The 16,705-nt window shown below is 39.4% G+C and overlaps 2 protein-coding genes and 1 long non-coding RNA gene across 13 annotated transcripts in view; 2 read left to right on the top strand and 1 right to left on the bottom strand.

The window, feature by feature from the left end:
• LOC135099902 (peptidylglycine alpha-hydroxylating monooxygenase-like) overlaps positions 1 to 14,251 on the top strand; it is a 27,765-nt gene extending 13,514 nt beyond the window's left edge. Inside the window, exons 3-10 of one of the 3 annotated variants that reach the window (XM_064002574.1) lie at positions 6,336 to 6,493; positions 6,975 to 7,107; positions 7,259 to 7,307; positions 7,807 to 7,952; positions 8,368 to 8,507; positions 9,205 to 9,254; positions 10,224 to 10,431; positions 12,052 to 12,190. In XM_064002574.1, the coding sequence (XP_063858644.1) occupies positions 6,336 to 6,493; positions 6,975 to 7,107; positions 7,259 to 7,307; positions 7,807 to 7,952; positions 8,368 to 8,507; positions 9,205 to 9,254; positions 10,224 to 10,431 (884 nt within the window). In that variant the 3' untranslated portion in view covers positions 12,052 to 12,190. Of the gene's footprint in view, positions 1 to 6,335; positions 6,494 to 6,974; positions 7,108 to 7,258; positions 7,308 to 7,806; positions 7,953 to 8,367; positions 8,508 to 9,204; positions 9,255 to 10,223; positions 10,828 to 12,051 lie in introns of those variants that run through there. The other 2 variants (XM_064002575.1, XM_064002573.1) reach the window with 2 other exon arrangements.
• LOC135099903 (uncharacterized) overlaps positions 14,163 to 16,705 on the bottom strand; it is a 31,291-nt gene continuing 28,748 nt past the window's right edge. For both annotated transcript variants that reach the window (XM_064002578.1, XM_064002577.1), the window contains 3 exons: positions 15,415 to 15,497; positions 14,990 to 15,116; positions 14,163 to 14,779 (listed from right to left, as the gene is read on the bottom strand). In XM_064002578.1, coding sequence (XP_063858648.1) covers positions 14,536 to 14,779; positions 14,990 to 15,116; positions 15,415 to 15,497 — 454 coding nt within the window. In that variant the 3' untranslated portion in view covers positions 14,163 to 14,535. The remainder of the gene's footprint in view (positions 14,780 to 14,989; positions 15,117 to 15,414; positions 15,498 to 16,705) is intronic.
• Positions 16,206 to 16,705, top strand: part of LOC135099904 (uncharacterized) — a 215,250-nt gene continuing 214,750 nt past the window's right edge. For all 8 annotated transcript variants that reach the window (XR_010268423.1, XR_010268426.1, XR_010268428.1 and 5 more), the window contains exon 1: positions 16,206 to 16,342. This is a non-coding gene — a long non-coding RNA (uncharacterized LOC135099904). The remainder of the gene's footprint in view (positions 16,343 to 16,705) is intronic.

Below are 16,705 nucleotides of genomic sequence, written 5' to 3'. Positions count from 1 at the left end.
TTTTGAGGCATTGAACAATACTAAGTTGGCTCTGCCCCAATTAGAAATCTTAGAGATCATAAGTCAGGCGTTCTGAAGCTTCCCTGCTTGAACTGTTTACTTCCTGAATGGGTGGACGTCTATGAAAAGACGTGGAAAAGTGCAGTAGGAATGAATAGGACAAGAAGTTAGGTTTACAAGATCATTGATGAATAATAGGAAGAGAGTGGGTGACAGGACAAAACCCTGAGCAACACCACTGTTAATAGATTTAGGAGAACAGTGACCGTCTACCACAGCAGACAACTCTCTTCCTTCACACAAAACTACAAGCACCTAATTATGCACACACATCCTTCTCTCAAAATTCAAAATGATCATGGCGACTCTTACACCAGCCTCGGAGTCCCCATCTAGGGAAGGGACCACATAATTTAATGTCTCCGGGTCTGACTCCTCTTCTGGTATCGACCCTAAGTGACTTGACACCACCCCCCCAACTTTTTCTTCATTAACTTCTGCAACATTCGCGGTCTTAGATCTAATTTTCAATCTGTAGAACACCACCTCTCTTCTACTAAACCTCATCTTTTTCTCACTGATACACAAGTGTCTGAGGCAACTGACAGTAGCCTCTTTTCTGTTCCCTCCTACTTTCTCTATCCTCATTTTCAATCCAAGGCTGGGTGTTGCGTCTATGTGCCCAACGACTTAATCTGCTCTCGTACCCACGCTCTTGAATCTTTTGTTTTACACAATATACACCAAGTCGCGCATTATACGTTCCCACAAAGATTCTTTCATGGCCGTCTTTGTCCACGATGCAAGCAAAAAACCCCGAAGGTAATATAATAGTTCTTATTGTAATAACAATAATAATGATAATAATGATAACAATAATATTAATAATAATAATAATAATAATAATAATAATAATAATAATAATAATAATAATAATAATAATAACATAAATAATATAATAATAGTAAAAAATGCATTATGAGAGAGAGAGAGAGAGAGAGAGAGAGAGAGAGAGAGAGAGAGAGAGAGAGAGAGAGAGAGAGAGAGAGAGAGAGAAATACACAATAGTTACCCATGAAAAGTGATGGGCGGAGCTTTCCCTGTCAGGCGAGCGCTCCTATCATATAATAAAAACACTCTGTCGGCGTGTCCGTTTTTCACGGGGAAAAAAAAAAAACAAAAAAAACATGGAACTGATTGAGATGAAATTTGTTAAGGGTCCCCCCTGATCGAGGGAGTGAGATAGATTATGTCTTAACTACTTCCAACCCAAAACCGGTAGATTATTCAGGCAAATTTGTCACCGTAATTCATTTTTGATGGTAGCGCCAAACATTCATTGTTAATTTGGATTTTTTTTTTTTTTATGGTGGGGAGAGGCATAAATGGTATAAATAAGGGGCATAAACTCATTGTCATCTTGGAGTTGAATCCCATCAACTTACTGGTTCCTTCCGTATGTAGTCGAATTTTCTGTGATACAGAGGTTTCCAACGAATTCATCTTTCAATTATGTTTCATGAATTTACCGATATTATCAATAGTGGAAAGAAGTTAACATAACATAAATTTATGAAATGACTGTGATGAAATTTGGTAAGAGGGTTTCCCTTGATCCGGGGAGTGACATAGGCTGTCTTAATCTAAAACCGTTAGATTATTCAGGCAAATCTGTCACCGTAACTCAATTCTTGATGGTGGCGCCGAGCTTTCATTGTTAGTCTCGTTTTTTGATGGTGGGGAGAGGTATAAATAGAGCATTCATTGTCATCTTGGAATTGACTCCTAGAGTTAACTTTGTTTGTTTAATAGCTTTACCGAACAAACGACTGACTTAGGATGATAAACCGTGCTTTGAAGAGCCAATTTTCACCCGGGCAACGCCTTGTGATTCTGATGGCTCTAAATTTCTTGGGTTCGCTATTTTATCACATTCCAGGAATATGCATCCGAGATTCGGGCCCTCCCGATTGTGAATCGCGCGCGCTAACCACTGTGCTAACAGGCCGCGGATAGCGTAAAGTGTTTTCTCTTTGTCTTTCTGACACAGGAAATGTAGTTAGTGTTCGTGCTTCACGCAACGGTGCAAAGCTGTTTATTGGTTGTACAGGGACTAGAACATGAAGACGGGGAGAGGAGTGATGTGTTGGTATTGTGTCATGAGAAGCATGTGTTTCCTTTGACTAGTGGTTGTAAAGATAAACTGTGTGTGTGTGTGTGTGTGTGTGTGTGTGTGTGTGTGTGTTCATGCGTGTGAGGGTGAGAGAGAGAGAGAGAGAGAGAGAGAGAGAGAGAGAGAGAGAGAGAGAGAGAGAGAGAGAGAGAGAGAGAGAGAGAGAGAGAGAGAGAGAGAGAGAGAACAATAGTAGCAGTAGTAGTAGTAGTAGTAGTAGTAGTAGTAACAATGATAATATTAATAATAATAATAATAATAATAATAATAATAATAATAATAATAGTAATAATTAAACGAATGTCATTAGAAATAACTCTCTCTCTCTCTCTCTCTCTCTCTCTCTCTCTCTCTCTCTCTCTCTCTCTCTCTCTCTCTCTCTCTCTCTCTCTCTCTCTCTGGAATAATTTGCGGAGGCTGGACATTCTTTTATGACTGATTCGAGTGCTGATATTAAGATGAGTTTTACTAGATTAAATTATTCCTACTAAAGGTGACAAGGAAGGACGGCAGCGGAAGCCATGCATTCAGTAAGACAAAGAACATCCTTCCTTTGACTTTTAATTGCAGTGAAAGTGTTGCAGAGACTGTAGAGGCCAAGATGTCATGACGGCAGATGAAGAAGGAAAAATATATGAGTAATACGTGCTAAGAAAATGGACTGGAGAATGTATCCGTACCATGCAAACAACGCTAATTGGTACCTGACGAAAGGCACACCCACCCGTCTGTCAGGGAAATTACGGATGCAGATAATTACGGATGGTTTATGACTACATAGTTTCAGCCAAGTTCCTCTTTACCCGTCAGCAAAACATGCGTGAAAGGAAAATTAACTGCTTTTATTCCCATTGAAGAGGATGTAAACTGTAGCCAAGTTCCACTGTGCGAAGATCTTTTCCATGTAAATTTCACTCACAATGATTCTTCCCTGAGAAGCCCTCTGAACTCCTAATATAATGTAACCTGATTTATTGAAAACATGTGCGTGGAATATTCGTGTGAGAAATTAATCTTGGAGTAATTTATTGTGTACAAAAGAAAGCACAGACAAGGAGAGATAAACAATGGATGCTCTTATTCTTTCTTACGTAACTTCCACTTCTTCCACACACACTGCGTCCTCATGCGCCATAAACGAGTGTGAGAGGATATACTGACGCTTCTTCTCTCATAAGAAGATTTTGTAGTTGAGGAAAAAACTGCACGTTATGCGAAGATGGATTTAGAAGACATCTCTTTATATTTCGAGTTCCTTTCATTGTTCTTACTTTACAGCATTGTCTTACTTTTAAGTATGTTGTCTAGATTTAGTAAGCTGTTTAAGTTTTATTTTGCTGTTGATTATTTTCATAGTTTTTATTTTGTTGCAGATTGATTTCTTGTTTGTTACTTTCCTTTTATATATTTTTTTTTTCTTTAGTTCATCAGGTGACCCTCCTAGACCAGCACCGAGACTCAAGGGAACTGTAAGACCTTGAACTAAGTATTATGAGATGTTTTTCACACTCATCTACTTGTTTTTATTGACATGCTTATAATGGTTGCTCATGAGTTTCTTATTATTTGTTTGCTTATTTGTTATGCTTACAGTTAATGCTTGCCTTTAATATTGAACTGTACCAAGGAAGTTTATATATATATATATATATATATATATATATATATATATATATATATATATATATATATATATATATATATATATATATATATATATATATATATATATATATATATATATATATATATATATATATATATATATATATATATATATATATATATATATATATATATATATATATATATATACTCATACTGCTCTTCTAGACAGAGTGGAATCAAAAGCTTTTCGTCTCATCAACTCCTCTCCTCTAACTGACTGTCTTCAGCCTCTCTCTCACCGCCGCAATGTTGATATCTAGCTGTCTTCTACAGCTATTTTCATGCTAACTGCTCTTCTGATCATGCTAACTGCATGCCTCCCCTCCTTCCGCTGTCTCGCTGCACAAGACTTTCTTCTTTCTCTCACCCCTATTCTGTCCACCTCTCTAACGCAAGAGTTAACCAGTATTCTCAATCATTCATCCCTTTCTCTGGTAAACTCTGGAACTCCCTGCCTGCTTCTGTATTTCCACCTTCCTATGACTTGAATTCCTTCAAGAGGGAGGTTTCAAGACTTATTCATCAATTTTTTGACCACTGCTTTGACCCTTTTATGGGACTGGCATTTCAGTGGGCATATTTTTTTTTGTTGGATTTTTGTTGCCCTTGGCCAGTGTCCTTCCTACATTAAAAAAAAAAAAAAAAAAAAAAAAAAAAAAAAAATATATATATATATATATATATATATATATATATATATATATATATATATATATATATATATATATATATATATATATATATATATATATATATATATATATATATATATGTATATATATAGGCATGCATTTAAAAAAAAAATATTGCTTCTAGCTCCTCCAAGGAAGATAATTTTAGGAAGGAAATACTATACATAATTAACTATCAGAGAGAGAATTGCCAACGTTTTACTGAAACGTGTTGATTTTTTGTTTTTGTTTTTGTTTTCCTCATTTTTCCGCTTCCTTTTTTTTTTTTTTTTTTTTCATTAGTATTTCATGAAAAGTTGAGCTGTACCCTTGCATTCCAGCTTTAAGGCTATCAGTTCTGCCCTCATGTGTGTACTTGTGCGTTTATCTATGATGAATGTGTGCGTATGGATGCGTGTGTATGTCATGTGTGCTTGCTCCATATGACTAGAATAATGGTGCACGCCACACCCTGCTGGGTAAACAAGACAAGGAATATCAAGAAGCTTTCATCATTATTTGTTGCAACTTTCAGGAAGATATTTGTGATTTTATTGCTGTTTTCACATTGCTTGGTCTGGAAAGCGAACTGAAACATTTGTCATGCATGGCTGATGGAAAAGCTTTTTCATTAGAGTTTGTGCTTATCCTCACGTTTTTTATTTATTTTCTATGTTTTAACTCACATTTATCTTTATCAAGTCTGTTATATTTTGCCCTGATGTTTCATCCTGCAACAGTAAAACATTCCTTTTTCTTAGCCACAGTGTTTTGTCTGTATTAGGTAGTGTTGAGGAGTGTTGATGTCCCTTGCCCTTCATTAGTCCTTCACTCCTCGAGCGGCACGTAGTGCGACTCTGGTGTTTGTTAGACAGGAAACCTAGCGTGGGAGAGGAGGAAAAGAGATGGGAGGAGAGGGGAGGGGAGGGAGAGGAGGGAGGGGACGGTAATAGTAGGGGGAAGTAAGGGCAGTGGTCTTGACTGTATCCAGACTGCCAGGCGCCGCTATCTCCGATTTTCCCTTGGCACCAGGAGGAAAAAAGAGAGAGAGTTTACAAGTTAAGTCAGGGAATAGCTAAGTGACTTTTTTTTTTTTTTTTTGTCTTTGAAAGCTTGTATAGCGTAGTTTGTATGCGTGATTTTGATTTATTTTACATATCTTATTTTGTTATTTTTGTGATTGTCATGCTTGAAAGGAAGGTGTTGTATTTTTACATCCAGATTTCAGGGTCGTATCATCATTCTTTCCATTACAGCAGTGTTTAAAACGAGATGAATGAGATGAAAGCAGTGAGTCACTTTTACAAAGGTTAATAGCTCGGCTTTATTTATCAGTTCATCTCATCCTCAGAAACAAAATAAATAATTCACGAGTGTCTTGAGGAGTGGGTTCTTGCTAGATTTTCTTATCATCTTTTTCCTTCTCTCTCTCTCTCTCTCTCTCTCTCTCTCTCTCTCTCTCTCTCTCTCTCTCTCTCTCTCTCTCTCTCTCTCTCTCTCTCTCTCTCTCTCTCTCTCTCGAGTGCTATTCATATGAGACAAGACTCCCTCACCAGGATATGCATGCTCGTCGTCAAGTCTCGGATGTCCATTCTGAGTATGTATTTCCTTTCAGCATGTGCACGTCTTGCTTCAGAAGTGAGATTATTTACTTTCTATTATGTTTTTTTTATTTTTTTTATTTTGGTACAAACAACCCTCCAGAAAAGGCTACACCAGAATTATTGAACTTTTCCACCAACCTCCTGTAATCCCACTTCCTGCCTGGCATCCACGCTCCCTTTCACCATGGATATGCGCCTATAATCCTTAATGTCTTTCAGCGGCCTTCCAACCCAATGCCACCATGGATACCGCCCACCACATGCTACTCTACGGCTGCGAGACGCCGGGCTCCAAGGAGGAAGTCTGGAACTGCGGCGAAATGGCCTTGGCGCAGCCTGGTATCGCCTCCGCCCCAGTCTGCAAAACTGGTTCGCAAGTGAGTGAAGGCCCAAGTCTGACCTTAAAGGTCACATTCACTGACGACAACGCAATATTAGTATGACAGTTCTCAACACAGTATATCAGAATAAAGCTTTCACTGAGGTGTTATTTAGGTGCCTGTTTAAGTTAGGGCGTACGCACCTAAGGGACGACTGTTTATGTTACCTTTATCTTAAGCTTCTATTTTTTTTTTTTTTTTTTTACTGTTTGATGATTCTCTCTCTCTCTCTCTCTCTCTCTCTCTCTCTCTCTCTCTCTCTCTCTCTCTCTCTCTCTCTCTCTCTCTCTCTCTCTCTCGTGTGGAAGCGCTCACACACACTACACACACCCACACTCCCACCCGCCCACCCGCCCACCCTCCCATCCACCCACACACACACACACACACACACACACACACACTTCATAGTGAGGAAAATTCTCTCAGTTCAAAGTTTCCTTCTTTGGACACTAGATGATTAAATTCTGTGTTGCAGGTGATCTATGCGTGGGCTTTGGACGCCCCGAAGCTACTGCTGCCTGAGGGCGTGGCCTTCAAGGTGGGAGGGAAGTCTTCCATTCAGTACATCGTCCTTCAGGTCCACTACGCCTCCGTCGAGAAGTTCAAAGGTTTGTACTCTACTAAAGCTGACCATTTGTAAACGGTCATGCACCTCGATGTAATAAATGTTATGAGGGTTTATTCTTGATCTCGTGAAATCAACCTTATGGACGTGGACGTGTAAATATGATAGATCCTCATGGTGTTGTTTTCACGCAGATGGCAGCACTGATGACTCTGGAGTGTTTTTGTACTACACCGAGAACCCGTAAGTGTTCCTTCTCCAGGCCTTTGCCGGTACAGGGTTGTGGGGAGCAGGTATACCTATTGTCAATCAATCTGGGACGCTGAGATACTACGGACGCTTTTCCACGTTTTAGAACCTTAAAGTTAGGGATCGAGGAGCCAGTATGAATTATTCTAAATGATGGTAGAAAAAACATTTTGCAGATGATAAAATCGCAGTGTATATATATATATATATATATATATATATATATATATATATATATATATATATATATATATATATATATATATATATATATATATATATATATATATATATATATATATATATATATATATATCATTATGTTATCTTTTACCAATAACTTCAAGAAGGTAAAATAAGATTTGTTGTTTTCTCAGTCTAATACCCATGTGTTAGGTCAGCATTTTGTATTTTACGTAATGCGAGTAATAACAGCATCCGAGGTAGAGATGTTGTTCATGACGGCCGAGTATTCAGTGTGTAATTGTTGCAGGCAACCTAAGTCAGCTGGAGTACTGCTGATGGGGACAGGCGGCCGCATCAACCCGAACAGCGTGGAATACATGGAAACCGCGTGCACCATTAATGAGAACAAGGTGATCCACCCCTTCGCCTTCCGCACTCACACCCACGCCCTCGGTAAGTCCCAATGCACAATATTCGAGTAACATGATACACAGACTTTATCGTCTCTTTCGATCTTTATTCCTGTGAACAACTGGGAGTTTACCTGTAGTCAAGTTTTATACGGAGACTGTCAGCAGATTTGAGGACTTAATAAATTATAATACACAGTGCAAGTGAGTGCAGATTACTTGACCACGACTGTACGTGTGTTTGTATGGTTGATGTTCGAATCCAAGTATTTATAGCAACATGGCGTTTTGTCAGGTGTGTGTGTGTGTGTGTGTGTGCGCCCCCACGCAAGTAGATGTGGGTGTGGGTGATGTATTTGCCCGTTGTTGCGGCGCATTAAATCAATCCGTCAGTCTGCTTACCCGTATATCAGGGCGTGTATGGCTCATCACAGTGTGTCAATACCTCCCTTCTCCAGGCCGCGTGGTATCCGGGTACAAAGTGTCGCGCCAAGGCTACACTGACCGCTGGCAGCTCATCGGCAAGATGGACCCACAGCTGCCCCAGATGTTCTACCCCGTGGCCGAGGACATGGTGATCCGTAAAGGCGACACTGTGGTGAGTGGAGGGTGTGGGCAGCTGCCGTGAAATGGTGGAGAGGCTGAGCAACACACACACACACACACACACACATTTTAAAAGCTCTTTCATAATTAATTTTTCGTTCATGACTAACTAAACGTAATATTTCTTTGCTTTCTTTTTTTCACTTGGTTTTTGCATTACTACAGTATAATGAGAGGTGCATATGCTGAAAAATTACATACATTCCATAAACCATTTAAATTTAATTTGTTTATCTTTTCTTTGTGTTAGGGCATGAGATCACTTCACTCTGAATGTTGCTTCCACTCGAGCTTTCTCCAGAATAAAGCCAAATATAAATGAATACAACAAATGCAGAAAACCCAGATTATCAAGACGTCTTCATTGATACTGAGATCCTGAAGGATTATGACACATAAGATGCTTATTAGAACGAAAAGTGGCATATTGTTATGATGATTTTCTCTGCTGAGAATGGGAAGTGTCATGAAAGGCGTCAGCCAAAACTAAGGATGAACACCGTATCTCAAAGAAATTATGGTTTATGTAAAAAATTAAGTAAAGAATTGTTCCACTTGAGAAGGTGAATAATTAACGAAAATGTTGTGGCTAGTGAGACATAAGTTGTATAGTTATGTTTGTAAAAGAAGGGAATGTGAAGCTCATGTAATGACCACAACGACTAAAAATGACACCTGTTCCTCCCCAGGCCGCTCGCTGCACCATGGAGAGCAAGAGGGATCGCATCACCAGGATTGGGTAAGATGTTCTCCTGGGTGTGGCTTTCACCTCAACATTAATGGCTCTTATTTGATATTAAAATATGTGTGATGTATTCTAGATGTTTCAATGTCTGCATGTTATAATTTTTGTTCCCCTTTCTTTGGTGTGTCATATATGTGTGCATGTTCTAAATGTTTTTCTTTGCTTTCTTTCTGTGACTCTGAGCTTATTTATGTTAAAAATCATAGTGTTTGCTGTTGGCGTGACAAACGTTTAGTTCGGCTTTCCTCTGACGTATGAAAGAACGCTTTACTTATTCAAGGCAGATTTCGAAACCGCCTGCATTTTACATAAATTTATATGAAAACAATAAAGGAAAAAATGCTCTCCTGTGTAATTCGCAATCTATAGTGACTTGATTTATAATTATAGAAAGCATATCATAGTTTTTCCCTTTAAAATATTTCATGATCCATCATAGTTTCTCCCTTTAAAATATTTCACGACCCACATTCTTGTAAGCGGAGCGCTGACGTTTCGATCAAAGATTAACACTGTTGTGAGAGATCTTAAAAAAAAAAAAAAAAAATCGGCTAGTTTCACGCTCTCTTGGGTTCTTGCATCCTTGTAGATTTCTAAAAATTTTCTATAGGTCATTGATATTTTATCAGTTCTCTCTTGCGCCTCAACTTCAAGCAATCCTCATCGATAAATAAGTATGTTATCCAACATAGCTTTTTTGACATGCTATAGGAACTAATGGAGTCGATCCCTGGCTTTTAACAAAACACTTCCAAACGATCATTGATTAAACCCCATGTCATCATTCAGACTCATCCGTGAGCCCCCATGACTCACCCTCAGCGCTTCAGTATATCGCCTGCTTCCACAGGTATATCTCGCTACAGCCCGTAGATACCTGTTTCTTTTTTTTTCCTTTATGAAGACTAGTCTTCCTAGCTTCTTTTCTCCAGCAGGAAAACTTATCCCTTCCCGATGTTTCAGCTCCACAAATGAAGATGAAATGTGTAACTTCTACATTATGTACTGGACTGACGGGAAAGTTCTAAATCGAAAGAATTGCTTCTCGCTCGGCCCACCCTTCTATTACTGGTCCAGAGACCACCTCAGGAACATACCAGATAAAGACGCCTCCTCGCTGGCTGTGGGCACCTCTGCGGTGGAGCAGGGTATTGCTCCCCACCAGATCTAGGTGATCATGCCAGTGACAATATGCATTACGTCCGCCCAGGAAGAGGGAAAGTTACCTCGAGTTTTGCTGATTATGACAAAAACAGCTGTTGCAAAAAGCAAGGAGAATTATCACTATTTATCATTATTTATTATAATTTATTCCTCACCAAAGTGTATAGATAATCCTTTTTATAGTTCCAGGAAAAACATTGTTTGTATGAATAGGTTGTTACTTGTTATGTAGCATTCAAGCTTTTACTTCACAGAGTAGTGCTTTGCTCCAAGTCTGTGTTTTATTTGCTGTAGGTTTGAAGCTTCATTGGTTGTACCACACCATGTTATGATTAATTTATCTTATTAGATTATTATTTTTTATGTTATTACTTGCATTTCAATAAATCTTTGCTTCGTTATATTTTGCTGAATTTTTACATTCTTGATTGATTTGCATTGTATTTGTTGTTTTACGGGTATCTTGCATTATTTCGATTTTATTGTTACACTTATGAAGACCACCATGTCTGATCCGTGCTGGAAGGTGTCACAGACGTGTCAAGGAAGAGATAATTGTCTACAAATCTACACAACAGAACAATAGGATCATGGCAGATGATAGTTAACGATATAAGTCTTTTTATTATACAACATGCTTTCATGATTTAATATACTCCTCCATATTACTAATGTAAAGAATACAAGGCTGTGCCACCAATGTGACCAAGAGCGTATTCGAAAAAACAAAGCAAAGCACGTGTTCCCAATCAAACTGCCTACATATTACTTTTTTCTTCTGATTGGCAAGCTTTATTCCTTATTTGCTTATGCCGGAAAGTACAAGAAATAACTATTTCCTTCAGATTTTTATTTTATGATACTGAACAAGGCGAACACTGCCAGCAGAATACCGTCTCTCTGCACGTCCCTGCCAAAGATCGCATTACGAGAAAGTGACGAGACTCGTCTGTAAGCGAAATGCAGTATTATCGCAGATTTCGAAAAACCGGTCACTTTGAAATCTTTTATGTTTAGTTTTTACCCAAGAGTAAGTTTATTTACTTATTTTTATTTACTTATTCTGCATATGAATAGGAAATTCCCCTGTTTCATAATTATAAAAAAGAACATTTCAAGACATCACTATCCTCGCGATAAAGTCTGAACTTGAAGAGAAAAAATAGGCGAAGTCAGTGCATTGTAAGCATAGCGAATTAGAAAATAGATAACGAGAAACAAAAAATGAAATAATTTTGAGCGTTATAATGCAATGTAAAAACAAGGAAAACCTGATCATAATTGGCATGTACTACATGAGAATGTCCACTCCGGCCACTAGAGATTCATCACCAATAATTTACCGGAAGGCTTTCGTTATGCTGCCTTGCCCAGACACTCGGTATGCTAAGTGTTTGTCAGTGTTTCTAAAAGAGCTGAAAAAAAGTATGTTTCAATTGCTGAAAGGTAAGGAATCTGATTTCAGTTATTTTGTTCGTAACAAAGTACAGAATGCATTTCTATACAGGTATGTTCTATATGCGCCGTGCAGTATGCTAATGTAAATTAGGGAAATAATATCAAGTGTTGCATATACTGGAAGTCATAGAATGCCCGTGTTGCATAACAACCTAAACCAATCTTGCAGATCCGTCAACGGTGATGAAATGTGCAACTTCTACATCATGTACTGGACGATGTCCCCCGAGGCCTTGGAACTGAAGTATTGCTTCAGCCTTGGCCCGCCTCTCTACCGCTGGCAGCACCAGTTCAACATGCTGCCGCTGGACGCCTCCACCCTGCCCGCCGACTCGCCTCGCCCTCGCCACCATCATCGCCATTTCTAGGATGAGCCGGGGGCGGGATGTTGTTCTGCCTCTGTTCATCCCGAGCACTCTCTCTCGGAACTTCCTACATTACATCTTCCTTATATTCTTCCAAACACTACGTAACTCTCCAGACCCCACAAACGAGCTTCATGATCCTTCCGTCACCACCAGTACGACGGAAATTACCTATTCCTTTCTCCTTTCGTGTATCATAAGTGGTGTGCATTTTCCTCTGAGTAACTATAGAGAAGAAAGCAGAAAGTGGTGTGATTTTAATAGAGTTCGAAGATTTCTCAGTAATTCTCTCAGTTCTCACAAGTGCGGGAAGTCCCTTAGCATAATACTTGTCATAATTTTCTGTAGCGCACTCTGTTCCCCTCAAACCATCCTCTCCTCACCCAGCCACTATCCTCCGTAACATAACCATGTTCGCCTCGAGGCTATTGACGGGTGAGGCTCAGGTTAAGACAGGAAGGCGCAGCGTGACTCCTGCTCGTGGTCGAGTTTAATCCCAGCTGCTGTTGTTGCTGCACTACAGTCAAAGAAGGCCTAGTCATTAAATGTGACAGGAAAGTTACCGGTCTTCAAAGTATTATTAGAATTAGTTAAAAGATGTCATATATTTTATCACCCAATATTATATTACCGTTTAGAACTACGTACTGTTCCTTAGACCAAAATCTTAAGAAGAGCTCATATATATATATATATATATATATATATATATATATATATATATATATATATATATATATATATATATATATATATATATATATATATATATATATATATATATATATATATATATATATATATATATATATATATATATATATATGTATAGTTTATTTATAGAGTATGATGTGATGTGTATTATATACGTAAATATATATACAGTATACATTATAATCCGATTGCCACAATCTGTGCCGAGGTGTCTCGGTAGAGGGTGTGGCTTAGACGCCGGGCGGGAGGGCGGCGGCGGTGGTGTTGTTACCAAAGAAGTGCGGGGCGAGGCGGGGCGGCGCCCATAGCCCAACACACCGCCATGGTTGTAAAGGAGTCGCAGGTTGTCTCGACCCTGACCCACAAATTTCCTGACAAATGTATTCATGTTATGGTATAACATATCATAACGGAGTCATATTATTTTTCAGTAAGAAATAAAGGATGAGGAAAATACGACGAGCATTGCGATGGAAATTTTCTTTCACATATTACATATTTATCTGAAGTTGAATTAATAAATCTATTTATTGAAACTTGTTTTCATTAATAATATCAACATAACAAAACTCAGTTTTCAGTTTTGTTTAAGGCAAAAATCTTTTTGATCATAAACTCCTTGACAGTCTTTCAAAGACAAAATAAGTGAGTACGTAAATGTTCAGCACATAGAGTCCACTAGGCCGTCTTCGAACGGCAGGAATCTGACAGCACAACAAGCGTTTGAGAACATCAGTCATAATAAATTACAGGCGAATCAGTTGTTTCAGCAAAAATAATTATCCATTAAGTGCAAATCAAGCAACGACAAAAGAGCGTCCAACCATTACAAATGAATAGAATACATGGCCGGTTACCGTGGAGCACCAAGCCGGCACCGGCCGTCACAAGGAACACAGTAAATCACGAACCTGCAAGATTCTTCATCACGTAACAATAAAATACAACACTGAATACAACGTAAAGTAATTATGTAAAGTAAGCACGTGGCAAAGTATTTCTGATAATTGGTAATGGAGCTTGACATATTCATATAAAACTATGATTCTTCTGCTGTAGTCATAAAGTACACTTTTCCATCATTGTACTTATGCTTTCTCTAATAAACAGCAAAGCAGAGCATCATGACGTAATTCAGGAAAGGTTCATCATATTACCCATTTGGAATGTTAAGGAAAAAGCCGTTGTTCATCGTCAGTAATTTAGAGAGAGAGAGAGAGAGAGAGAGAGAGAGAGAGAGAGAGAGAGAGAGAGAGAGAGAGAGAGAGAGAGAGAGAGAGATTAAGCAAACTGGCCGCACATTAACAATAAAAATCACGGTATCACACTCAAGAGTAACATAACAAATACGAACAAACGAGATATTTGCATCAAGGTTTTGGCAATATATGTCTTTTTCTTTTCTCCGTGTTCACCGACTCTTCAGTCTTACGCAGTGGAATTGGAACCAAGATAGCACCAGTACATTTTGTAACACGCTAAGTTCATCACCTCAGTTCCATAGTTTTTCAGATAACGAACCGACAACACTTGGAGAATGCGAGGGAAATCACAGACAATAAGGGTAGCCTAGGTCACCACGAGCTGGGAAGTCTCATCTGGTGCAGGAGGAATACGAGGACAAGAGTGAGGTAGAGGGAAGGGTAGTGGTGATGACTAGTGGTGCCCGATGAGTAGAAGCGCTGGTAAAGTGGCAGACGGCACCAAATTCCCAGGAAGAGCCCCGAGACGTTCCTGTAGAGTTCCTCCCTCTCTGTGCCACACTCGTCCCTCAGATAGTTGTTGTCCAGCAGACACGCTCGCTGGGTGTTGAGAGAGCTGCCGGGGAAGTTATGTTTACACCACTTTGCCTTGTGATTGTGTACTTGAAAAAACAAACACAGAAAAACACACACACACACACACACACACACACACACACACACACGAGTGATAATATAAAATCCTTTGTAGAGGTGTCTATGATCCCATATAACCATGACTTAGGATTATATAAAAATTGATGTAAAGTTAAGGACTCAGGCTTACTCGCAGATCTCCGGGCCGACTTCGGCCCTCAGTATTTGGTTCCACACGTTGAGAGTGATGTTTGGCCGGTGACACGAGGTCATCTTTTCGCGGGTCTTCTCAGCACAGTCAATCAGCTTCAGGAACGCTGTATGGTAGGATGGTTATGTAATGTAGTCTTATGACATTTTTCCTTAATACATTATAGCAAGGGATATGTAAATGCAAAGTCGACACTGCTTACCGCCTCCCCTTCACAGTGAATTCCATGGTTTCAGAGATATAAGCAAGGACAGACTGATGAAAACTCAAGTATATCATAGGTATGCTATTACGGTCATCAGTATTAATGATTCTGTTACATGGACAACTTATGTCACCAAACCTTGCAATTAGTCCCATTAAGGAGCTCATGTAGATTCATCCTCCAGCATGAGTATACTTACGTAGGAACTTGGAGGAGCGGTCCTCAGGTGTGTGGCACAGGTAGTGGTGCACGTGGCTCAGGGAGTGTAGCAGGTGACGGTACCTGTGAGGAAAACCTCATAGTGGTTAATTAAATTTAAGGATTTTTACGTATGTGTTTAAGAATATTAGACCATACATGATGCACAACTAATATTGTGTTCATTTGTCTAAAAAAAAAAAAAAACCTGCAGTCTTTCACACATTGCTTAGAATTCGGTGAATAGTTACTGTATTGTCTCAAAAACATATCACACTTTTACACGATTTCCAAACACCGTTTATCTTACGGAGACATTAACTCTCGTGGCGTTTCAGATGGGAATGAATACCATTATTCACGTATTCCAACAGGGAAGAATATAGAAAAGGGAAAACATAAAGGTACTTGAAATATTTGCTAAAAAGTTTATGCAATTTCAAATATTTCGGGAAACATTATGGTGGAGAGAAGGCAGAGGGACGAATAGGGGATCGAGGCTCACACTCTGGACCGCGGCCAAAATATTAGATGGTTGGGGCCTGGAAGGCGCAGTTGGCCAAGGCACGATGCTTTCCACTCTGATGAGACACGAATTGCATCACTGGATTGTTTATTATGAAGACGCTTCGAATGAATTATTTCATAGTTACAACATACCAAATGGAGGAAAGAGGCAGCAAGGACCAGGAGGAATATTAGTGAGCATGGAGGGAAATTGGGGAGTGAGGCTTCGAAGCTCCAAGTGATGAGTCGAGCGCGGCAGTCGAACACAAAAGCCTGGCGGATACTCTTTCCTGCCAGCGAACAACGACTAGTGTACGCTTCGTGTGATGTGCGGTAAGACCTCACCCGGTGTTCTCAAGGAAGTGTCAAGAGGAGTTCGCATTAGTGAGTCAGTGGCCAGCCTCGTATAGTGAATGGGTTGGGTGAGTGTTGAGTTTAGGTGCTGTTAAAAAATTAAGTAATGTAAGGCAGCGGGATAAGCTCTTGTCGCCTCCCAACCACCCTCTAACCGGTGACTGTGTTTTCTGGTGATGGCTTTATTTTATCACTAAATGCATTGCATGTGTATTGTGCTCGTACACATCGATCTGCCACTGTCCTTGAGCGTGGGGTGAGGCGTCTGTCGACCCGTTGTGTGAGGGTAATAGTGATCACCAATTCCGCTTGTAATCTTCAAGACTGAGCGAATCACACACACACACACACACACCAATGATACCACCGAAACCCTTGCAGCAGGCAGTATCACAGTAGTAGTGTCTGTAACTCCATATATTAATGGTTTA

The sequence above is a fragment of the Scylla paramamosain genome, chromosome 4, assembly GCF_035594125.1.
Source record: "Scylla paramamosain isolate STU-SP2022 chromosome 4, ASM3559412v1, whole genome shotgun sequence".
In the NCBI taxonomy this organism is placed as follows: domain Eukaryota; kingdom Metazoa; phylum Arthropoda; class Malacostraca; order Decapoda; family Portunidae; genus Scylla; species Scylla paramamosain.
Note: the sequence above shows the minus strand (reverse complement) of the source record. Positions and strands in the feature narration are given on the sequence as shown.